This window comes from Talpa europaea (assembly GCF_964194135.1).
Source record: "Talpa europaea genome assembly, chromosome: 2".
Taxonomy (NCBI): domain Eukaryota; kingdom Metazoa; phylum Chordata; class Mammalia; order Eulipotyphla; family Talpidae; genus Talpa; species Talpa europaea.
This window is the reverse complement of record NC_140068.1, coordinates 29,744,784-29,770,812: the sequence shown is the minus strand read 5'-3', so window position 1 is coordinate 29,770,812 and position 26,029 is coordinate 29,744,784. Positions and strand designations below refer to the sequence as shown.

At 36.0% G+C, this 26,029-nt stretch overlaps 1 protein-coding gene across 1 annotated transcript; it reads left to right on the top strand.

Moving 5' to 3' along the window:
• Nucleotides 1-15,960: 15,960 nt before the first annotated feature.
• On the top strand, nt 15,961-23,819 carry CENPW (centromere protein W; the record flags this gene model as incomplete). Its single annotated transcript, XM_084228944.1, has 3 exons — nt 15,961-16,232; nt 21,897-22,010; nt 23,793-23,819. The coding sequence occupies exons 1-3, from the start codon at nt 16,107-16,109 to the stop codon at nt 23,817-23,819; spliced, it is 267 nt and encodes an 88-aa protein (XP_084085070.1). The 5' UTR covers nt 15,961-16,106.
• Nucleotides 23,820-26,029: the final 2,210 nt, after the last annotated feature.

Below are 26,029 nucleotides of genomic sequence, written 5' to 3'. Positions count from 1 at the left end.
GTATAAATAAATAAATCTTAAAAAAAATTCATCAGTGCAGAGTAAATTCCTTTTTAAGAAGCCCTACCTGTTTCCTGAAGTTCTGTTCAACTCCAAGTAGCTCAGTTGGCAACTATTTCTACCCAGCCTGTATTTAATATTTGAAAGCTTGAATATAATATTTATTATATTCAACTCTCTCTCTCCAGACCAAATCTAGCATTTATGATCTACTAACAGTGCACATGTAAATATATGGAACCTAAAAGGTAGGATGGTGACCAAGCCACTTCTGTACTAGTAAGAATTTTTCATGCCTAAAATGAAAATTGAATTCAATTTTCAAGTCAAATGTCACCTCTTTTGTGAAGTTTTCCTCCATTTCGTAATTCCATCTCCATCCAGGTAAGTCTATGTTTTCCTTTTGCTGTAATCTTATTACATTTTACTTACACACAAAGACACACACACACATACACACACACACTTCTACTACAGCCATGCTCACATTTTAATGTATGTCCTGAGTCACCCTATCTCCTCTAGTGATCATAAAACACTTCTGAAACATGGAGGAGATCTTCTTAAATTGTATACTTGTTAAATAAAAAAGCCCAAGTAATATGTGATGAATGAGTAAGTGAAGTAATTAAATGAAAATCAACACGCAACTATAAACCAGAGACACACTACATGGGGGGAGAAAGGAGTAGGATGAAAACAAGGGTGGTGGGAATTTTACGGGGACTATAACCACGATGAAAATGCAGACATTGTACAAAAATGAAAAATGATGTAAAAAATATAAATTTTTTTAAAAAGTTAAAAAAAATTTACTTTGAAACTCTTATCACAGATAAGTTACTCATCCTATGAACACTTTCTTCACTCTGCATAAACCTGTGGTAGGTCCATGATTTAAAATGAATTCAAGAGCAAAATGAGGAATATAATTCAGTATAACTATTTAAATATGAGATATGCTAGTTATATGACAGATGTTTTTAAATTCTGAGGGAATTAAATGGTTTCAACTTTATACTTTCTATGAGAGTTATTGGAATTTAGCAGCAAATAATGATGGACAAATTATTCATAGGATGATTCCATTAATACAGTTTATCTTTGATATTTCAGAGACTCTTTGAATAAGGTATTTGAATTTTTGGGAGGGAATACAAGGATCCCTTGAGCGAGGAGAGCAAAACAGGTGAAAGCAAATATATCTTACTAAAATGTGGCGATTACAGGTAATTAATGCTCTTCATGTCCTCCTCTGTTTTGTTTTTGTAGAGAAGATACTAAATTTTTGTCTCCCTATTGTATTTATTTTGTAACAGAAAACAAAGCTCTCATTAACCAGTAATTAGTCTTATTTGCACTTCCTACATTAATCTTCACTCCTCCCAAAGGACCAAAAAGAAACAGGAGCGTAAACTATTCAGGTCTGTCACAAGATCAAGAAATTGAAATTATAGCCTTTTTTTTTTTTAAAAAAAAGATCTATTTATTTATGCATACAAGAACTGGAGTACAGGCCAGAGGTGCAGGGGCGTGAGAGGATTCACCGGAGCCAGATTGGGGAACAGAACAGGCAGATCTACTGAAATACACTGCTGAGAGGAGCAGCAGGTGAGACAGGAGGGTCTGCTATGCCATGTGGGTTGCTCCCTGGCCAGCTGGGGATCAAACTCTTGCTGCAGACCTTGCTGATAGCTTCATCGTGCTGTGCTTACCCCCTTGTGCCACCAGGGAGGCCCCAATAGGCTTTCTTTTTTTAAGATTTATTTTTATTTATACAAGAACTGGGGTACAGGCCAGAGGCATGGGAGGGTGAGAGGATTCACCAGAAACAAAGTGAGGAGCAGAACAGGCAGATGGATGGAAGACACTGCTGAGGGTAGCAGAGGATGAGGCAGTATAGGCTTATTGTTTTCTGTTGCTACAGGCAATTTATTCCCTTGAATGTTAAATAGTGGAAGAAATACCTTCTTTATTCTTTGCTTTTAGAATGATTGCAGTTGATTTTAGTATCAGTCGTGTATAGTTGCCCTTAAAATTGAGCCTGCTTGTTTATTTGGGTTGTTTATTTGGGTGTAAAGCATTTTAGCATTCCCGATACTTCATACACTTTGAGAAATGAATAATCTAGAATCTATCCATGTTTGACTGAATGTAATAGAAGTACTCTCAAACTAGCTTAAGTGAAAAAGGAGATTTATAAGAAAGATGCTGGAGTGGACCATTTTAAGGGCAGGAAGGACACAGTGCAGGTTTTCTAAGATCCCTATGCAGACCAGGTAAAGAAGGAGTCCTAGAGACTCCTCAGTGGGTTTTTGCAGGTTTTTTATTGGGGTTCACCAAGCATATGGCAAGCAGGGGTCCTCCCAGCCCCCAGCAAATCCTCACTCTATCTGGGCTCTCTGGCATTCTCTCTGCTTCTCGGCTTCTCTTTCGGCTTCTTCTGGACTCCACGTGACGCCACCCTTAAAAAGCACAGTCTTAGCCCAGGTGAATCCTATCTATGTCTGCCCACACCCTACTACAGGTGCCCACCATCAGGCATATATTCAGGACCGCAAGGATCCATCATCTATCCTGACGGCAGGAGGGCAGAAAAGCCTGACATTTTTCCTTGCCCTACAACCATATGGAGGAAGATTTCAGAAACTAGAAACTAGAATAGCTTTAGAGGTGTCACAAACTTTCGTCTGTTTGAGCTGTGTTTCTCTTCGGGTGTTAGGGGAATGGCTATTGGAAGTTTTGGGGTCTTAGACTTTGAGCTTCAATGATTGGGGAAAGAGAATTTTATCATTTCTAGCAAAAAAATCCTAAGGAAGAATTTTGATCAATTCACTTGAATGCATATACTCATCCTTAACCAATCCCTGTGGCTACAACAAAAGCAAATTATGAGTTACATGACCTGGGTCACATGATGACCCTTATGGTCATGGTATGGGACATTTTTCTAAAAAAAAAAAAAAAAAAGGATGGCAGGGGTGCAGACCAGCAATGACTATAGCAACTATAAAGAGAAAACAATTTTTATTTTATTAACCTTTTATGCCTTGTTTTATAACATTATAGATATTATAGAAAAACTGTGACTTATATCAGGTGTCAAATATTTGTAATGGTACTATTAATCTGAAGGTGGAAATATTTTGTCTGTACAGCATTTAAATATTTGCTCTGGCTAAGGATTATTATGAAAAGAAACTATGGGGACCAGATGTTAAGGTGAAAATCTAATTGAAATATTAGAATGTAATGGATTATGAAATTATAAAGTAAGAAGCCAGACCAAGATGAAAATTTTCGAAGGAAATGTGATTGGGCTTCTTGACTCTAAAAATCCCTTATTCTCATTGGGGCTATAAATAGTGAAGAGAACAGAAAAAGAGGGGAAATTGATGAAAAGAATTTTTGAAACCACATTAGGATTGCTTTTTCCTCTTAAATCAAGAGAGAGGGTTCTAATGGGATTACTCAGAGAGGCTGAACTGTGGCCTTGCAGTCGGGGAGTCACAGGGAAATACAGAAGACAAAGCCTGACAGCAGTGGGAGTGAAATAAAGCCCTCTGTTGGGATAGTTCTGCCGTGCTTGATGTGTAGATCAAGCATCTGAATGCTTTTCCCAAATCCTATGCGGTCTAGCGAGTTGACATAGATGTTAGATGCTGTAGACCTAGGCCCATGAGAGGACAAACAAGCCTGAAAAGAATGTAGAGGTGAATCAAGACACTCTATGGCAGAGAAGTAACAACCATTGCTGTGGCCGTTGTTCTAGTCAAGGGGCCTGCAGGTCAGAAATCAACTTGAATGGGAGGAGAATAGGCTAAGACTTTCCAAACAAATATCAATATTCTTCAGAAGAGAAAATGTTAACTTTAAACATCCACAAACCTCTAAGAGGTAGAAAGCAATTTAAGACGGTGGCAGTCAAGTAAGAACTTTCCTGTCCCCAGCTCATCCCTTGTCCTGGAAGGACACATTGTCTCTGGAAGGAAGGTTCAAAAATTAGTAAACTTGAGTGCAGGACTAAAGGCCTCGGGGGAAGAGAAGGGAAGGAAAAGTTACAAAATGAGTCCTTCCCCTGGCTTTACTCTCTTCTACAACAGGCTTATAAGCTTCACCTGGGGAATGGGTGTGGCTCTACTTGCGAATGAAGTTGGATACTTCAACTATTACATGAGACCGGATGGTGTAAGTATTAAATGCAGGCTTTGAAACTCAGAATGATCATAGTTTTTTTTTATTATCTAAAAGTAAGAAGAATTGTGGCCCTTCTTGTGCTTTATTCCAAGGTAAAAAGGAATTGGTCATATCATGGTGTACATTTTAAAAAGAGAGTGAGTAGGGAAGACAAAGTGTATTTCTGATTACAACCGTTGAGTTCTGCTTTTTTTTTTTTTTTTTTTTTCCTTTTCAAGCAGATGTAGTCCCTTAACTGAATTACCAGGTTCTTAGAGGAATACCTAACCAATCAACTTTTATGCAGTGGTAGATATTTTATCCCATTTTATCAGGTTTGATACATAGAAATTTTGTATACTATTTGTATTTGTGTATCTCATATATGTATATTTTATATTTTTATTATCCAATCCATCTGCTATCCCAATTTAATATCAATTGTAGGAATAGCTTTGGTGGCTTAAAAATTATTTGAGAGTCTGACTCTCATGATAAAAGCAATAGAAAAAAATCAACCACTAATTAGAACTTGCAAAATGTATTTTTACAGATTAAAATGAAAAACAAAATGCTGTTTAAACGTTTTAATTGGTTTCAGTTTTACAACTGCAAACCAGATGGTTTCTTTTCAAGTAGTTTACAATGTCTTTTGCTGAATAACTGAATTACCAAAGCAGCTGTGATTATTAACATTTACCTAAACAGAAAAACATGTCTGCTATTAGTTTAAGAAAGTACCTGCTTTCAAAAGTTTGGCAAACAAATCAGGACTCTACTCTGGATAACATAGTATTTTAATAAACTAGGAGTGTAATAGACTGTATCTCCATAAAAGGAGAAGAGTTGTGCTGTGACCACTCACTTACATGCAGCCACCTTGGATTCAAAACCTGAGAATGCCATGAACTGGACTTCCTGAGCTGGGAACTAGGAGTGAAGCTGAGTGGCCCATGGAAGGCCCATGGAAGGCAAGAGGACCTGGCTCTCCCTTGCTTCTGAAGCCCAACTTTTACCCCAAATGCTCAGAAGGAGACTTGGAAACACAGGGAGGGAGATTTTCTTATACTTTAGTTTGCTAATAGTTTAAATTTTAACTATGTGATGAATTGACTCAATCATTTTATTAAAATGTTCTTGTGATTTCCCACCCATTCCCTTTAGTGTATTACTGTAGTGGTTTTATATTAGTGGCTGTTCCAAAGTTAACAAATCTTACATTTCTGGGAATAAATGTATTTCTTAATATATTTCTGATTTTTTAAAAAAGATTTTCATTTAGGATTTTCTATTTCCTAAGTAAGATCCTCCTATTTTTTTCTTTATTTTATCTGCTTTTTATGCTAAAATTACATTATCTTTATAAATAATTTAAAGAACTTTCCCTTTAGTCTTGCTCCATTTATGATCTACCCTATTTCTTAGATTTTCTGCAGTTTTCCAAAGTTGCATTTGATAGATATCTTTTTTTCTGCTTACACATTAGGAGTATAAAATTTCATGTCTTCTGTCAACTCTAGAAAATACTAAGCCATTTAAAAAAATATTGCCTCTCCCTTATTCCCTCTATTCCCTCAATTTGGAATTATTGTTAGTGTGCAACTGAGAGGCACCCTGGGAACCCATACTGTTAAGGGGTGCTAGTTCTCAAAAGATTTGGCCATCTATATGCACAAAGGCAAAGGAAGTAGACTCTTAGTGTGATAAATTTTTGTAGAATTGGTGTCCATAGAGAGAGAGAAGAAAGGATTTCAAATAATAGCAAACAGTAAAGATTACTTGTCTACTCAAAAATTACTTCTTCCTTGTGGGCAAATGCCTAACCAAACAGTCTGCACCCAAAGCAGGGCCACTAAGGCTCAAGTTTGCCACAGTTTAAGGAAACTCTGACAAGGAACCACAAGAAAGGGATTAGGCATGTCCTAGAGAGCTGGGATAGTAGGAGAGACTCAAAGTAACAGTTGTCAAGGTAACAGTTGTCATTGTCTGCCAAGATCCCAGGAGCAGCCTCCCTATAAGTCTCTCATTATCGTACCTTCTCCAGGTGTATCCTCCAACTGTCTCTACATGTCTCCTCTCTATGTATCTCCTCCAAGTTACTGGGTGCAAGTCAAAGCTGGAAAAACAGGAAAGCAGGCTCACCTTCCTTCTGTGTTATATAGGGTTTACGTGGCCACTCAGCCCTGACCGTATTTCCAGTAGCTCCTCTTCCAGGGAAAATGGTGCTCATTTTATGCTCCTCCTTTCATGGAGGTGTATTTGTAAACATTATCCTTAACTCATTTAGGATATTCTCATTCTATCTTTAACATCTTAATTTCTAATTGTTATACTAATTATTATCTAATACAGAATGCTTTTTAAATTACTGATGTTTCATGTTATTTTTGAAAAATAAGATCTGGCTTCATTTTTAAATACTACTACTCTCTAATTAAATTTCTTTAAACACTTTTTTTATATACTGTATTCAATGTTCTTGAGAATCTACTTCATGTATCTGTTACATCGCTTATGCTTGCTGCAGCTGGCTAGTTTCCTTACTTGTTTTCTATTTGTGCATTATAAATTTAGGTACCAAAATAGAGATAACAGCAGTTTGGATTTTGGAGGATAGTATAACGATACTGTTTTCATTATCTGCTCTGCAGTCAAATGCAAGGTTTTCTTTAAAACATATCTTTATGTTTTGGTGGATGAGTATGATAATTGAACTAATCATAGAATTTAATGATTAGTTTTTGGTTGAAAGATATCCTGGGGAACATAATAGCAATTCATACTAGGAACAACTGATATTAATAGAAAATCATCTCTGTGTTGTGTACTGCGATGATAGCTTTACAAGACTCACAGAATAATTATTTCCTGTCAAAATAGGAAACTGGCCAAAATATGGGAAATGTATACTATAGTGATAGTATTAGGTATTTTTCCCTTTTCAGACAATATAACTCTTGTTTAGAGAGATTAACTCACTCACCCAAAGTCCCAAAACTAATAAGTGATAGACCTGTACTCAGATTCCAGTTAGTTGACTTCAAAATTCATTTTTTTTCTTTGCTTATATTGACTCCCTGTTCAACTTCTGTCTCAGAGGATGTCAGTTATTACACCTTCCTTTGCTGGACATAGAGTAGCCCAAATCCAAACAGTATTTTCTAGCCCAATTTACATCTTTATGTTATTATGTATAGAAGTCTGCTCAGAGGAATAAAAGTGATGTGTGCTGTATGCCATCTTCAAATAGTCTCCTTAAAGGAAGGGTCAGTGTACATCACTTCTACTTCCTTCTTATTTCATTCTTTCTTGAATACAGGTGTACTCGTAGAAGATCAAGTTTAGAATGTAGTTTTCGGTAAGTAGTGAAACAATTTTATTGTCATGATATTGCCATTGCTAGTCTCAGAAACTGAAAACCGAGTTTAAATATATTTTTTGAAATAAATCACTAGACTTGGTTTGATCAAAAATTATAAACATGTGTTCTCACTATTTTATTATAAATTTATTTTAAAAAAAATGGAATTACAGAGAAAAAAATTGCCATAAAATTGACACCCTGTTGACATTTTTGTGATTTTTTTCTAGAGGTTTTTCTAAGCTTCATTTTAAAAGAAGACTATCCCAATAAAACATCTTCATTTATCACATTAAACTGTAAAGTTATATATTTCTCACTGGTAGTAGGAGTCATTATTTTAAGTGAGTTTATGGCAGTGTATGAAGAGATTATACTAAACTGGACATTTTATGCTGTTTCCTGTTTTAGGTGTGATTAATCTCTTTTTTATCATATATTAAATTATAGATTTTAAAAATTATCTCTGGGTCACTCTTTATCTGTAAATGAGAATAATAGTAGTACTTACCTATAAAATCATGAAGAAGATTGAATATATACTTTTGTGTTTATAGCAATTATAGAACTTGGTAAACACAAAGTATATTTTGATCATAATTTTTGTAATGTGTCAAATTTATTGAATAAGTTAGACTTGTTAAAGTCTGTGCAGAAATTAACTTTATTCTTTCTTTTATTCTTCCAAGCCTATTCTTTTTTTCTGTCTTAAAATGGAAATCTCTGTATTTTACTGTTCCTCTTAGGTAATAAATTACAAGCCTCTCTGTTATTTAAATTTTAAAATTTGCAATATTTCTCTTCTTTTACCCTATTCTGTTCCCAGTAATGTCCTATTATCAATTGTTCTTCACAGCATACAAACTGATAATAAAATGTTACAGAAAAGTTATTGTTAACAATGTTGCTTTTACTCCAACTTATGATTTTTTGTTTCCTCTTAATATTTCCTAGCATTGTTCATTTCTTTTGGATTACTATGTACTAGCTCAAGGTCACCATTTGACCATGAAAAAGATATTAAAAAGTCTAAGGTTTCTGGCATTCATAACAAGAATTTGTTTCAAAGCCACTATCTTTCATCAACACTGGAAAATGGATATGTGTTCCTGTAACCACTCCATATTCAATCTGAAAAATGGGATAGTCATTGAGCGGAAACATATAAGAAGTATGCTTAGTCGAGCTATACATTTGAAACATGAAAATTAAGTGACCTCACAAATAAGGTGAAAATATCCAAAGCTTCTGGAGTAATTTTTCTTACAAGCAATTGAATGATGAAAACATGTAGTAGTGCAGATTCCATAATTTTGTGAAACTCTGTGTCTCACAAATGATGAATGAAGCCTTGACAGAAGTCTTTTAAAGTTACAAATTTTTTTGGCAACAGTGCTGTCAAGTTGATTAAATTTTTTTTATTATAACCATTATTATAGTCACCAGAATTTTGAAAAGATCAAACAAACCTATATGTCAAACTTGTTTTGCAAACTATAGGTTTCTCCCTAAACAATAATTTTTATTAACGCTTTCCATAATGTTTTGTGAGAAAGCACAAAAGTACAAATTAAAAACATCTTCTAAATCATTTGTTTCATTTAAAATAATCCAAAAATGTTAATTCACAGGAATATATTACCTAAGGAATATATTGCCAAGGAATACATTAGTAGGTAATATATTCCATATGGATGCATTTGTACAATCTATGAAAAGCAAATGAAATTATTTACCAAGATTGTGTCAAATACCAGAAAGTATTATAAATTAATTTTACAGGTTTTCTAATGTAAATAATTTTCTTAGAGAATTGTTTTGATGAATTTTTTCAATAAACATTTAAAATTCTATACTATATCAAATGCTAAAATACAAAAAATCGGCCCTCCCTGATGGCGCAGGGTTTATTATCAGTGCTGTCAACCTATTGCCAGCCACTGTAACACAAGGTTGATCCCCAGCCACGGAGCTAACCCACAAGGTGCAGCAGACCTCTCCTGTCTTGCCTGCTGCTCCCCTCAGAAGTGTATCTTAGTAGATCCGCATGTTCTGCTCCCCACTCTGTCTTTGGTGAATCCTCTCACCTTCTGTACCTCTGCCCTGCACCCCAGTTCTTGTATGCATAAATAAAATAAATCTCTATAAAATATGAAATCTCATAATAAATTATTTTAAGGATGATATTTTAGTCAAGTTTATTACAGAAAATTGGACATTTAAAATAATATTAAATACCATCCATATTCTTGTTATCCAAATATGACAATATTTTGGTATATTTCTTCTCAGTGTGAGTTTTGCATGCAGATATATATTTTAAATATTCTTGGGATTGTATGTTGAGTTTGGTCTACATGTATTTCTTTCACTTGGCATTGATATGGACTTTCCATTAGGCTATTAAAAACTTTCATGGAAAAAAAACTTTCATGAATATAATTTTTAATATGTCATTAGTAATAGTTAAAAGAATGACTTTACTGAAATTTACACATTAGCCTCTTTTCAAATAATTCACTATTTTTAAATCTCTGTGCATAAAATGTATTTTATTTTACACTTACGATAATTTCTTAGAATAGATTCTGGAAAATAAATGCAACACTATTAATAAAGAATCTTAGCAAACATCATATATCATCCACGATAAAAGCAAAAATTCTCAATAATCTAGTATGGTTGTTTCCCATATGTGCCAACTCTTTATTATTAGTATCTCATGTTATTGTATTAGAAGAACTGGTTGGGATAGAAAAAAAAAAGCATGTGTTTATCCTTCTAGCATCGTGTTGCTCTTTGTTCTTATTATCTAGACGTACTTTTACTTTTACTAAATGTGTGGTTAAGGACTCTCTTCAGTCACTTCCATTTTTGAAGGAAGATTCTAGCTATGTGGGCTAAAATCTTGGGTTTTTTTTTAACCCTTTCAATCAATAAGCCTTAAATATTAAAAAAAGAACATTTCGAAAATTTAGGTTATAATTAAGTTTTCCAATGTTTTACTTTGTGACTCTAATAAATGAAGGTGAAAGTCTATAAAAAATAAAGGGTTTAAAGGAAAGCAAGTAAGCAGTGTTAGATTTTTTTTTTATACTTAAAGACAGCATAGCATATTGGATAATTAAAATACCAGGGTTAATGCCTTAGTTTTTCCACTTACACTATTTTATCTGGATCATTTAAACTCTCTGCCTTTCCCCATTGTGTAAAAAATAAAAATAGTTAGGTCCATACCAGCCCTACCAATACCATAAATTTGCTAAGTTCAAATATGATAATATGTAGGGAAATAGTTGATTATAGGGATAAGACTAGTACCCTTTTAAAAAATATGTCAAAGTTTGAAAAACAGTAATTATAATGTAAAAATTATGTAAAAAAAAAAACCTCTTCTTTGAATCCTGATACCTGGTTTCCACTGAGCTATAAAATCACCAGAATTATCTGCTAGTTTGCTCTAACCACACGATTCAAAATGGTAACCACTAGTTACGTGTGACTATTAAAAGCAAATAATTATAATTAAATAAAATAATATTATTAGTCACAGGAGCTATATTTCAAATGTTAAATAGCCACATGTTGCTACTGTGTTTGTTAGAGCAGATATAGAATCTGTATCATTGAAAACAGTTCTATTGACCAGCTTTGCTCTAGAATCAAGTCTAGGAGAGAGCCTGCTGTAGGCAGAACACTGCCAGTTCCCCCATAAATCTCTGTCCTAATCTTCAGAATCTGAAAATGTTATTTTACATGGCAAAAGGCACTTTGTAGACATAATTAAGGATCTAGAGATGGAAGGAGCTTGGATTATTTGGATAGGCCCCAGGTAATAATAAGAGTTCTTAGAGGTCAGGAGAATTACAGTAGGAAAAAGAACGGAGACATGTTGAGTGAAAAAGAGAGTCAGACATTTTGAAGATGGAAGAAGGGATCTTGAGCCAAAGAACTGAAGTGGCTTCTAGAAACTTTAAAAGACAAAGGAAACAGATGCTCCCAAAGAATCTTCAGAAAAAAGGCAGCACTGCCAACACTTTGATTTTAGAACTTCTGACTCCCAGAACTGTAAGATGATAAAATGTTATTGTTTTAAATTTGTGGTAACTTGTTACAGTAGCAATCGGGACACATACATATGACAATATATATTTCCACTTTCCCTCTTAAAAAACATTACTTATCTCCAATTATTTCTACTATAAATTAGTTACAATGTTATTCTATATGCAGAAGAAGATATGAAATAGTAAAAAGTGCTATGTAGAAAAATGAAACGCAGAAGGTTAGCGAGTTCAGGTCATTGGGAAAAGTGTTAACAACTTACTTCCAGAAAAAAAAAAAAAAACAACTTCTTGATTTGTAGCATTTGCCAGTTTCTATAGTGATCAATATGATCATGATCAAATTTCCAATTATCGATATGTCACTGAACACAAAGAACTGGGAAAGTATGTCAGCTTCTACACACTACACTATGAATGTATGTGTTCTCACTTGTGAGATTCCGGGCATATGTGTGGATACATGTATGGAGTGTCTGTTTTAAATAGATCTCTTATATTTGTCAGAGCAGAGACTTGAAGGAGGGGATAGAGACACTGATACAGCTAATGGAGGAAAGTATTCTTGGCAGAAGGAACAGTAAGTACACTTGATGGAGAAGTGTTGAAAGATTTCAGGTGTGTCTGAGAAATAGCAAGGAGACAAACACAAAGAAAAGTGAGTTGCTGAATTGTTGGAGATAAGGTCAGAAAATTAACTGTATTTTTGTATGTTTAAACAGTTAGGGGTTGGATGAGTTCTCATAGGTTACTGTAGGAAATTTTATTTTTAGGGAAATGGAAGGGGTTTGAGGAGAACTGTGACATAATCTGAATTAAATCTGGCTGTTTTATTGAGGCTAAATAGAAACCCACTGAGACACAGTCAGCAGGGTGTTGCCCCTGTCCAATGATAGGTGATGATAACTTGATCGAGACTGATCAGTAACTCCAACTACAGATGACAAGATATGCTGAAAGATTGAATGTGGGGTGAGAACAAGTAAGGAGCTAAGACTGACTCCAAGATTTTGGCTGGAGTGCTTGGAATGATGGTGCTATTAGCTCTGATAGGGAAAATGGTAGGAGAAGCAGGTTTGGGTGTATGGTATATTGAGAGCTAGTTTTATGTGTTACATTTAAAAATTTGAGTCCAGTGTAGACTTGGATATAAATGTTTGAAGTTTAGGGAAGAGAATAAGCTAAGGATGTAAATTTGTTCTTTTAAGTCATAATGTTGAGTTAAATCACATAGGGGATAAGTATAGATAGAGAAGAGAAGTCTGTATATTAATTCGTAGGGTACTCCAAGATTTAGAGATTGTAAGGGCAGGAAGGGCCACGGCGCAGGTTTTCTATGATCCAGCAGACCGGGTAAAGGAGGAGTCAGAGTCCTCAGGGGTTTTGCAGGTTTTTATTTAGATTACCAGGTACAAGGCAGGCAGGGGTGCTGGGGGGCTGGAGGCTGGCAGGCCTCCCAGCCCCCAGCAAGTCTTCACTCTGAGCTCCCACCTTCTCTCACATTCTCTCTGCTCTTCTCATGGCTCTGCTTCTCTCTCGGCTTCTGCTCCTCTAATGCTTTCTTGGCTTCTACTGTCGTCCCCGTGACGCCTCCCTTAAAAGCCCAGTCTCAGCCCAGGTGAATCCCATCTACCTATGCCCACACCCTACTCCAGGTGGCCGCCATCTGGCATGCATTCAGGACCACAAGGATCCATCATCTATCCTGATGGCGGGAGGGCAGAAAAGCCTGACATTTTTCCTTACCCTACAGAGATCAATGACACAAAAGAAACAGAAAGTGAGACTGAAGGATCATCAGGTAGGGAGAAATAAAAAAACAATAATAAAGAAAAGTATTTCTTGTAGTAAAGAAAAAACATAAAACTGAACAAATATTCCTGACTAGTGAAATAAAGTGAAGTGTGGGAATTAACCATTGATTTAAAAGGGTTATGTTTACGATCATGCTGACCAAAGCAATTTTGGTGTAGAGATAGGTACAAAAGTCTGATTGCAGTGGATTTTACAGAGAGTGGCAGGACTTGAAGATGTCAAATTTAGTCAAACCGTCTTTGTTTCTTTGTGAACAAAAGAGGAAAAATCATGAGGCAGAAGAATGTGGAATTGCCAGGAATTTTTTTAAGAAAGGAAGGGGGCTGAGATCTAGGGCACAGGTAGTGTGGCTTTTCTGTTATTGTTGTTTGTTTTGTTTTGTTTTTGCTTGTTTTTTTTTTTTTTTGTCTTAAACACATGGTTCATCCAAGGGAACAGATGGAAATTGGTGGGTAGATGTAATAGTGGAAACGTGGAAAGTCTCAGTGGGGTACTTCTGTTTTGTTACTGAAGCAATGACACGAACTGAGGGTGAGGATGGGGTAGCGGGTGTAAGGAGGTTGGAAGAAGAGAACAGGTGAATGAATAGTGTTAGATTGCAGGAATTAAGGTCCACTTGAATGGATATGAATTTAAATTGAGACCAGTGTGCTTTCCTTTAGTGGCTATCAATGCACAGATACAAGTATAGCATAGATTGAGATTTTAAATTAAACAGGTGTGGAGTTTTATCAGGTGAGTATGCGGGGAGAAAAGAGAATAGCTTGAGTTGAGAGATGCAAGGGAATATTATAAAAATGCACAGTGGATCATAAGCGAGAGAATAAGAAGAGTAGAGGGGACATGTCAGGGACAGAGAGAGGACAGTGATACCTGGCGTCTAAGAATTGTTGGAGTGAAATATTGGAGGGAGTGAGCTCAAAATATAAGAGATGAGTTTGAAGAGTAAGATGATAAAATTGAGATTCTAGAAGGGTATGGTATTTGGTAATGATAAGGCTTAGTTTATGACCACAATGTGGGTGGCTCTCAATGAATAAGATTAATTTTTTTAAAGATTTATTTTTATACAAGAGTTGGGGTACAGGCCAGAGACGCTGGAGGGTGAGGGGATTCACCAGAGACAGAGCAGGGAGAAGAACAGGCAGACAACCGAAAAACACTGCTGAGGGGAGCAGCGGGAGAGATGGGAAAGGTCTGCGGTGCCATGTAGGTATTTCACTGGCCTGCCGGAAATCGAACCGCGCTGCAGAGGCGGCAGACAGCTGCACAGCCCTGCGCTCAACCCGCTGTGCCACCAGGGAGAAGCTCAATAAATAAGATTATTATTTAGCAGACCGAAGTTTGGGAAATGAAATAGAAGGTCAGATAGTGGATCATTTTTGTCATTACTAAAATCACAATAATTACTACAGGGAGAAAAACAGAACGAAAATCAATGATCACAGTGTTTCTCAGCCTAGCATTGTTGTGTATTGGTAAAGCAAATTTTCAAATCACCTCCAGACCAAATGCATTCAAAGGGGGTGGAGCTTCATCAGACACACAATGAAATTTAAGAACTACTTGCATGATGTCACAGAAGACAGAAAAGTTAATTGCCTGGAGAAGTAGCAAAAGTTTCAATAGGTAGCATTTAAGCCACACCTGAAGTTACTGCAATGGAGGAAACAAAATTAAAGGGAGCAGTATTTGTAAAGGAAAACTACAATCATGTTGTGGGGTAGGTAAAAGGTATCAGGCTTTTCTGCCCTCCTGCCATTAGGATTGATGAGGGAACCCTGTGGTCCTGAATGCATGCCTTATGGCGGGCACCTGGAGTAGGGTGTAGGCATAGGTAGATGGGGTTCAACTGGGCTTTTTAAGGGCGGCGACACGAGGATGCCAGCAGAAGCAGAGAGAGAGAAGCAAGAGAAGCAGAAGCCAAGAGAAGGCCAGAGAGCCCAGAGTGAAGACCTGCTGGGGGCTGGGAGGCCTGCCTGCCTACCAGCCCCCCAGCGCCTCTGCCTGCTGTGTACCTGGTAATCCCAATAAAAACCTGCAAAACTACCGAGGACTCTGATTCCTCCTTTACCCGATCTGCTGGATCAGAAAACCTGCTCTGTGGTCTTCCTGCCCCTACACATGTAAAGACTTCAAGTGATCAAATGAAATTATGTACAAATGTGAAGTGTTAGCTGTTAATATCAGAAAAGTCAGCCTTGTTGCAAGGCTTTGATTCTTCAGGAATCTGGATAAAACATCACAAACGTTATTCTTTTCATCTCTTCTTTAGTCCATTTGTATCAGGCTAGGGAGAGAGTGAAAGCTTGGAGAGTCCGTGTACTTGTTTCGCCATAACAGCGTTTCCCACAATTTCCCAGCATCTCTGGAACAAAGGAGAAACACTTCCTTAGAGCGGGTACGCCCCGCCATTGGAGGACGGGAGGGTGGGGGAAGCCTCGGCCTTTGAATGACGTCAGGGCTTCTCTGGGATGGTGTTTCTTACCGACAGTCTGTTGCTTGGGGGCGGGACTTGGGCTGTGTGACGTCACTACTGAGCGCCGGGCGCGCTCCACTGGCGGTGGATTCAAAAGTTCGGGCCCGGGCGTCCGAGCAGAACCACCGTCGCAGCTCCGGATTTGTTCCTGCTCTTCTCCCGTGTGAGGTTCTGTGAGGTGCGGGGAGGATTTTGATGCCTGCGGGGGAGAATGGCGCCCGCGACCACAGTCTCCCAGAGGAAGCAGATAAAGCGGAAGGCTTCGCGTAGCTTTCTAAAGAGCGTCTTCAAACGACGGAAGCCACACCTTCGTCTGCAGACTGGTGGCGACCTACTGGTGAGATTCTGTTCCTTCTGGAGCCGGGAGCGGGGCAGGGAGAGGTAGGGAAAATAGCTCCCAGCCTTTCCCCCCTCCTTCCCATCCAACCTGTCTTGCTCTTTCAAGGCCCACGTAGATGTCGTTTCCAGCAGTGAGTGGGCGTATTTGTCTAGCCTAGCACAGCACTTCATTTTGCCAACACTTAGTTGTAATTGGGCCCGCCGAAATGTGGGTGCCTGAACTTTTGGGGGTGCTGGGGGGAGGATGGGAGAGGCACGTAGCCACATTACCTTAAGGAGGAAACTAACATCAGGTTCCTCTTATAGCTTTGCAATATTACTATTCAGAAGCACAGTCTGGTACTGTGCTCGTGTACTTGCTAGTGGTGTGAAAGACAGTTTTAATAGATTTTGGGATTCAGGTTGGGTCAATTTTATTTAATTATTGTAAAAGGCATTAATTGGCATGTCCTTTAAAATGCCTCCCTCCTTGCTTCCTCTTTTCTTTCTACCTTAAACAAACATACTACACTATTGATTCTAGTTTACTTACTAAAGAACTCTGATCCACAAGTTTAATAGATGCTCTCAACTGTGGTTTGTTTTCTTGGACTAATAGCAGCCATTTGTTCAGTTGTCAAGCTAAACCACTGAAATGTTTGTTTATCTTGACTCATAATTCCTTCAGCATAATGCTCACATAATAAATAGCCCCAACCAAACCATTTATAATATTTCTGCCTTGAAGTAAATTCAGCATTCTTATGTTGCATTCCAGGGACACTTATCTCTCAGTAGAATAAACACGTCCCCCCAGGTTTAATCCAGGAGAGGCATCTCCTATGGTTTGTCACAAGAGCTCTTTGAGTAAAGCTGTTATAAGTAGACACCTATTTTCCAGGAGATCTAGAATTATGGAGAACAAGGGTGTGTTATATGTAGAGTGTCTTAGGATTATGTCACTTAATCTGTTTTTTCTTTTTTAAAAATTACTTTTATTAGTTATTTTTTAATTTGTTCTTAAACTACATTTTTTTTCTCATTTCTTTTCCCTGCAACATCCCCAGGTTCTGCTGCCTTCACATTTGTTGCCTACAAGGTTCCTGTTTACTAAACTACTATAGAATTTTCTCCATGTTTTCTTTATTGGGCCACTGAAGTCAAAACAACTTATTTTTCCCTTGGAAAGTTAGTCCTAATATTTCCTGCCCTCATTTTGTTTGTTCCTTTTTTAGAACCTGTAGGAAAAGACAATACATACTGGTTTGTAAACTACCCCCTCCCTCATCCCCTACCACCATGGTGGTAGAGGTGGCATTGAGTGAGCTGAACTGAATTAAAGTGTGAATTTGATTTGCAAAACATTTTTGGTAATTTATTCTGGTGTTTCTACTGGTGCTGATTTAAAGGGAGGGGAAGGAAATGTGCCTGATCAGAGATACCCAGGTGACTACCACCTGGTGCAGATGATTTGGCTAAAAGCCCTCAATCAGATTCCTCTCACATTTTACTTGTCTGCCCCAAGTGACCCATGGATAGGTGACTGGGAGCTGGCCAGTGTGGGAAAGAGGGAAGTGAAATTCCAACCTGTTGTGCTATAGAGGACACCATCTATTTCTAGATTGTATGCTTGTCTTTGATTTTCACCATCTTCTATATGTCATCTGTCGCCTTGGTGTCTTTGCTTATGGTCCTCTCCTTGCCATTGGCATTTTTTAATTTCACCCAGGAGGTGTACCTTCTTATCTATCCGTAAACTTTTCTGTGATTAAGACAGTCTGTTTTAATCTTTTCTGAACAGCAGTAAGAGTGTACATCTTACAATTTATTGGAATTCTAACACTTCTCTAAGAGTTTTATTGGTCAGTGTTGTCTTTCAGTGTGGTAAGAGCTTCTCAAAGGAAAGGAACCATGCATATTTCCTTTTGTGTTTCCCATTACCTTTAATACAAAATGAATCTACTTTTATACATGGTATTCCTTCTGCCTGAAGATGTCCTCACTACACTCCTACTCGGCAAACTCTAATTCTTTTAAAATGCCTTCTTAGAAAGGATCAATCTTACTTTTCTTTCTGTCATCACTTGTCATATATTTATCATTAATTTTATATGGGTTTTTTTCTCCCACTAGACTGAAAACTTTGATTTGGGAGCTTTTGGTTTTTGTAGCATTTAGCACAGTATCTTGAGCATTCTGAATGTAAAATTACTGTTGGAAATTCATGGTCACTGTGGATTGATGTCATTTCTAACCTTTTTACTCATCATTTTTTTTTTTTTTTTTGCACTTGCTGTTGTTTTATGCCTTATATTTGATTGTGTATCCCTAGGGCCAGTACCATTGTGTGCATTTGTTAAACTGAATAAATTGTTCATCTCTTGTGGCAAAGTTAGCTTTTAGATTTATCACTGAAGAACGCTGTGCGGGTATTTCAGTGCCCATGGCTTATGTAAAATTCAAAAGTGCAGTGACAAGGAAGGAAGCAGTTAGGCTGGCCCAGTTTTGGTCAGCTGAGACTGTCAATAAATATTTTGTTAATGATCTTTTGATTTACTTTTCAAGCAAGCCGACTTTTCCCCCAAAGTAAGTTCTTGATGGAATGACTTTCTTTTTCAAGTTTGAATGCCTACCTAAATAACTTAATTTTTTCTTGTTCTAATCATTTTCATTTAAAGCATAGTGTATTTGAGGGACACCATTCAAATGCCTTACAAAAGAGGAGTAGGTTGCTTACAGAGAATCCATGACATTAATAAGTAATAATTTGTCTCCATCTATGGCTAATGTACGTTGTAAAAAGGAAAGGGCATTCCATGTAGGTCAATAGCCTGAACCATGGCTCAAAATGTGTGATTTATTTGGGATCAATTAAAAAAATATTTCCCCTAATTCTGGAAAATTTGGAGGGATCTTCTGTTCATGGGATAATAATTATTGACTACTACATATTGGGCCACAGGTTAAAGGTCACTAGGGGTACAAGGTTGAGGAAGATGGACATATTTCTTGCTCTTATATTACACTGAGGAAGACAGGTGAGAAATTGCAGCATAATATGTGTAGCCTGTGCAGTGATAGAAAGGAAATTCATAGATCACATACCCTTACATGATTTGGGAGATTTGGACTTTTCAGAGAAATTTACAAATCAGTAGAATGCCTATAGCAAAGTTATGTTTGAATACTGAAAGAAGTTCAAAAGGCTTTGCATAGAACTGGAATCTGAGAAAGATGAGAGATGAAACTGGAAAAGTCTAGTCAGGTGGTGGTTAGTATTAAGGGATTTGGAATTTATTTTGAGGGCATCTGGAAGCTGTTTATCTTTAGAAGTAGAAATGTAAAAGAACAGATGAAATCTTGCCATAATGTTTTTTTTTTTTTTTTTTTGCTGTAAAAGGACATGGGATATCATTGGAATCTTAAAAAAAAAAAAAATGAATGACATGGTATAATGTATACGATCAGGATTGAGTGCTTTATCTCAGAGCTTTTGTGAGAATTAAAGAAGGAACAGTGCATCAAAGAAGTACCAAAAGAATATCTCCTTCTATATGTTCTTTATTTTACTAAATTTATGTTCTCAAACTTTCATTTTCCCTAAATATCATGAAAACATTCTCAAACACCTGTAACAATCCACTAAAGATTTTGGCACAATATAAACAATGAAAAACAACACACTACTAGTGAACTGTGGGGGAGTGGTAATATGCAGTTACAAGACAGTGATGATTATTTTGTATTAATGCTCACTGTAAGAGCATGTAGTATGATATAAATTACCAAAGAAATGATATGTTAAAGACTAGTTGGACTTAAATTGGTAGTGTCCTTAGGAGCCTATGAGAAACAAAGGATGGGGAAGATGCTACCACAAAGGTAAATAAGAGCACTAGATGTGACCCTAGAGAGAGAATTGATGGGACTGACACTCACTTTACATTCTGTCTTGCTTAGGCTTTGTGCATGTATGTTGAATAACACTTTTTGGTTTGGATAGTGGATTTTCAGTAAATTATATAGCAAAAATGTTATACATATTCAGATATGTACAATAACAAGGTAAAATAATGATATCTAGAGTTTGCTCACATGTAAATATTTTTCTGTAAGAATATGCAAGAAGCTGTCAATCATAGTTTTCTGAAGGACAATGTGGAAAGACTTATTTTCAGTGTTTTCTTTTTCTAGATTTTTTTGCTTTGTATTTTTATTTTGAAATGATTATAGATTCTCAAGAAGTGTCAATCAGTAAAGAATTCCCATGTACCTTTTACCCACAATGCTAACATCTTCCATATCTATAGTTCTTGTGGACTTTTGAATTTTGTACTGTCTTATGTTACCTATTTTAAATTCTTAAGGAAGCCTTAGATTATTAATAGTAGATAAATTTTTTTTTTTAATATTCAAAAGGGCAGGGGGAAGTCAAGGAGACTTGCACAAAGCTGCCTCTGAAAGGGACAGGTTTGCTAAAAGAGAGGCCTGCATACACAGAGGTGGGAAGTCTTGGAGCTCTAACTATGGTGCTTTGCAAAGGGAAAAGTTTGGTGAAGAGAAACACCTGCAAAGTCACAGGCGGGCTGCTAGATATAATTATTTTGATGTTGGATTGTAAGTAACTTAACTTTTGTACATACTTTTTTTTTTTTTAAAGATTTATTTATTTATATAAGCACTGGGTACAGTCAGAAGCACTGGAGGGTGAGAGAATTCACCAGAGCCAAAGCAGGGAGCAGAAGAGGCAGAAGGACGGAAGTACACTGCTGTGGGTAGCAGCGGGCGGCAGGAGTGGTCTGCGTGCCATGTGGGACCCTCGCCAGGCGGCCGGGGATGGAACAGGCACTGCGGATGCTGCGGGCAGCTTCCCAACCCAGCACTCAACTGCTGTGCCACTGGGGAGGCCCTGTACATACACTTTTCAATTTAATAAAATTTCAATTCATGGGCCCTCCCTGGTGGTCTAGGAGTTTAGTCTCAGCGCTGTCACCACTATGACCTGAGTTTGATCCTGGTCAGGTGCAGCAGACCTCTCCTGTCTTGCCCGCTGCTCCCCTTAGCAGTGTATTTCAGTAAATCTGCCTGCTCTGCTACTCACTCTGTCTCTGTTGAAACCCCTCCAATCGCTCCCCCCATCCATACCTCTGGCCTAGAGCCCATTTTTTCTACTCAAAAATAAATAAAATCTTTAAAAACCAATTCAATTCACGTGGCTTGAATAGGTATTCCAAATTAAATATCTGATTTAAAAATTTTCAGGCCTTGGATTGTAGAATGAAAGGTTCTCAGCTGTAAATATAGTTGTTAAGTTTTGATTTTAAATTTTTGGGAAATTTAATTGGATAATAAATTTCAAAATTTATTTGCAATTGAAAGCAGAAATATTTCTTACTTAATAGAGTCCTGTGCAAGTTTTATATAGTGATGCCTTACAATAATGTTATTGTCTGTGGCCTTTAGTCAGCCTTACATAGCCTTATTTCATGTATTGTAAGAACCAAGTCTCTTTAATATGGAATCTGAGATGGACCTATTATAAACTGAATCCTGTTACGTGAAATTAGAATTAATTGACTTAATCACAGTAGTAAACAGCACAACATTAAAATTTGGAGTCTTTTTAAGTCATTTCTAGGCATTAGTTTTTAATTTAAAAATCATTTTACATTTTCTTTTAAAGGTGCATCTGAACTGTTTATTGTTTGTTCATCGATTAGCAGAAGAGTCCAGGATAAAGGCTTGTGAGAATAAAAGTGGAGTCATTAAAAAGGAACATGTACTGGCTGCAGCAAAGGTAAGATCTGAATTTCTTTTGAGAAGAATTGACTTCAAAAATATTACATGGCTCATTTATCTCTGCCTGATTTATTTAGAGTTCTTATTCAGATTTGTCAAAGCTTTTGCATCTGTGGCTTTTCATTTTAATGGATTTTAATTAAGGAGTTAGGGCTTGTTCCCCTGGAAAAATTCATGGCTACTGCTTTATTCCATTCAGGAAGAAATGAGTATCTGTTAAATCTGTGACTTGGAGTAGGCTATGTATAGTTGAGAGATTTATCACTTAGAAATATTTAAAACATTTTCTTCTTGATCATTTTAAGTTTTTTAATTATGTGGTTTTTTTACTTTGTTTTGAGATTTGAGTAACTTATGAATCAAACCTCTTACAAGCAAAGAAGATTTCTCCTTACTGCTATTTCCATATAATATGAGTTTGATGCTCGGGGTGCTTTCTATATATCATCAGAGATTATAACTTTAATTTTTGTTAATAGATGCCTGGCCATGAAAAGCTTCTTTGGTCAGGTAGGTTTAGATAATAACATAGTGTAGCTCTTTGAACAGTCACAATGTTATTAGATAGAGCAAACTTGTTTCTATAAGAATATATATGCAAGATATTGGCAACCTTGATGGACTGCTGAATGATGTGGGAGAAAGACTTAGTTTTCACAGTTGCCTTTTTGTACACTTTTTAATATATATTTTTTAAATTTTGAAATAATTGTAGACTTACAAAAGATGCAAAAATAGTAGAGTTCCTTGTACTTTTTATTCATCTTCCCACAACTCTAACATTTTTACATAATTATAGTTACGTAAAATGAGAGGATATGAGTGATACATTTAGAGAAACTTGTTGAACTCTGTTTAACTTGGCATTTGTCAATTTGAGTACGTAATATACTCAGCATTTTGTACATTTGTGTGAGTGCATAGTACTTTTCTTTTGCAGTACCTGCAGTACCTGTACTAACATGATGTAAAACTGAGAATTATTGGCTTCGGGTATAGACTTGGTGGCCTATGTGGAAGCATAGTAATGTGCTTGCCCTGGCATTTGTAGGAGCTTTAAAGTCTTTTACAGTTATAAACATTACAATAAATTTCTAGCTGTTACAGTCAATATAAGTAATTTTCTGCGGGTGAAACAAGGCTTGAGAATTTGAAGATTATATATGTGTGCTCTTTAAATTTAGGTTTTGTTTGTTTTTATTAATAAATTGTAAGTGTACGTACCTAAAAATAGGTGAGTTCTTCAAAAAAAATTTTTGTAGCTATTCTGGTCTATTGCTCCTCATCTTTTACTTATCTCATGAGGTGTGTTTTAGAAAATTGTCTACCTAGCAAACTTCTAGGTGCATGAGAATGACCAGTCTTGTTCTAAGTTGATATATTTCCTCCCCCCAAAGTTTGGTGTTGCAGTGGATTTATATTCTTTTATAGTTGTTAAATGCCTGTTTTATGACAGGATTTTCAAATTTTGGAACATTCTTTGACTCCCTGGATTACTAAATTGTCTTCAAATTTTAAGTTGGGAAATATTAATCTGGATACTTTTGGCTTAAAGAAATTAACTTCCACAAGTGACTATAAAGCAAATACTTTGAGAGAACTGTAGGCTATTTTAAAGATGTCTAAAACTATTTCTAAAGCAAGAGATTCCCATATCATCTTCCAAATTGGGTTTTATAAATTTAGAGTTTTGCACATTATACTATTCAATTTTTTGCTGTGGAATTGCTTTGTTTGCCCTAGGTATAATGTGATTCTTCATTTTTTTTCCTCCTCACAGGTGATTCTAAAGAAGAGCAAAGGTTAGAAGTCAAAGAACACATTTTTGAAAAATAAATGACCTATTATTTTAGTTCGTAGTGTTGTGAAGGCTTTTTATGAATCAATTAACGTTTATTGAAATATTGACTGGTTGAGAGATCTGTGTATTTTATATATTCTTACTGATATTGAAATATCTCAAACACTGAGGCCTGATAACTTGTTTTAGAAATTATATTTCATTCATTTTAAGTGATTTTTAGTTCATTTTACTTCATTTTGTTGCTATTGTAAATGTTTTACATATCAGAAATGAAATCTTACTATATGAAGTATATTCATGTATACATATTAACACAATTGATACTTAATTTTAAGTAGTTTTAGCATCATTAGCTATAGAATCAATTTTTTCTTTTAATATAGGCAACATGCAGTCAAATCTAGGTACACTTGAAATATTTTTTTAAACTATTTTATACCTTTGCCATAAGCAGAGCAGTCTACTTTTTCCTTAATGCCAGTGATATATGGTGATATGATTTCTCAGTGGCGAAAATCAGGAAGTTGTTTTCAAAACCTGTCTCCACAGTGGAAAAAAAATTACAGAACAAATTGACTTATTTTCTTTGGTTCAATAGATTTCGTAGATTCATAGGTAAGGATTTCCTCCCACTAAGAAATTATTTGGAAGTTTATTGTATATCATTCAGTAATATTATTAACTTTTTATTTTGAAATAATGATAGGCTGCAAAATGAAGTTGCAAAGAGTAGTACAGAGAGACCCCCACCATGTGCATCCAGTTTTCCCCCAATGGTTACAGCTTAAATGATAACAATATCATGAGTACAATATCAAAATCAGGAATTATAGACATAGGTACACTGAGTATGTAATTCTGTACTGTTTTATCATGTGCAGATTCCTTTAACCACAACTACAATCAGTATAAAGAACTACTTCATTACCACAAAAATTTCTCTAGTGCTGCCTTTTATAAAGAACACTTAGCCCCCCATCCCCCCTTCCCTGCAACTCACTATCATCCTTAAGCCCAAGAACCACTAATCTCTCCATCTATAATTTTGACATTTTGATGGAATCATACAATATATGGCTTTGGGGCACTTGCTTTTCCCACACAGCACAACTTCCTTGAGATCCAAGTTGTTTGTATCAGTTTGTTTCTTTTTATTACTGAGTCATATTCCATGGCATGTATGTACTACAGTTTATATAACTTTTCATCTAATGAGGTGTATTTTGATTATTTCTAGCTTTTGGTTATTACAAATAAAGTTGCTATGAACAATTGTGTACAAATTTTTATACAGAAATTTTTGTTTCTTTGGATAATTGCATGGGAATGTGATTGCTGGGTTAAATGGTAAGAATCTGCTTGGTTTTAAACTAGAAATGGCCATTTTCCAGTCACTGTACTGTGTTGCAGTCCTGTTAGTAGTATACAAGAGATCCTGTTTCGTCACATTCTCATGAACATAATGGCGTTTTTTATTTTAACTGTTTTAATAGGACCGTGTTATCATGGTTTTAATTTGTATTTCCCTAATGGCTAATGGTATTGCATGTTTTTATGTTTGTCATCCATTTTTTCTCTTTGATAAAATGTTTCTTCATTTCTTTTGCCCATTTTCTATTTGGATTTTTTGTTTTTCTAATGTTGAATTTGAGAGTTTATTCTGGGTATGGATTCTTTGTTAAATATGTGGTTTACAGATACTTTTTTGTAGACTGTAGCTTGCCTTTTATTCTCTTAACTAGGTTTTTAGCAGGTAAACCATTTTTAATTGTGTTAAAGTCCAGTTTATTGCTGCTTTTTTTTTTTTAATGAGTCATGCTTGGGTATTATGATTAAGAACTCTTTATCAAGCCCTATGTCCCAAAGATTTTTTCCTGTATTATTAACAAGTTTTAGGTTTTACATTTAAATTTGATCTATTTTAGGTTAATTTTTTGTATAAAGAATGAGATTTAGATCAGAATTTGTTTCAGCACCATTTTTTGAAAAGACTTTCTTTTCTGCATAGAATTTCTTTTGTACTTTGTCACAGTTTTGTTGGTCATATCTGTCCGGCTATTTCTGAGTTCCCTATTACATTGATTTGCTTCATTCCCTCCATCAATAACACGTATTATTTACTACAGTGGCTTGAAATCAAGTAGAGTGATTCCTCTCAATAGTTCTTTTTCAGAATTGCCTTGAATTGGCAATTGCCTTCAGGTTAAAAAGAA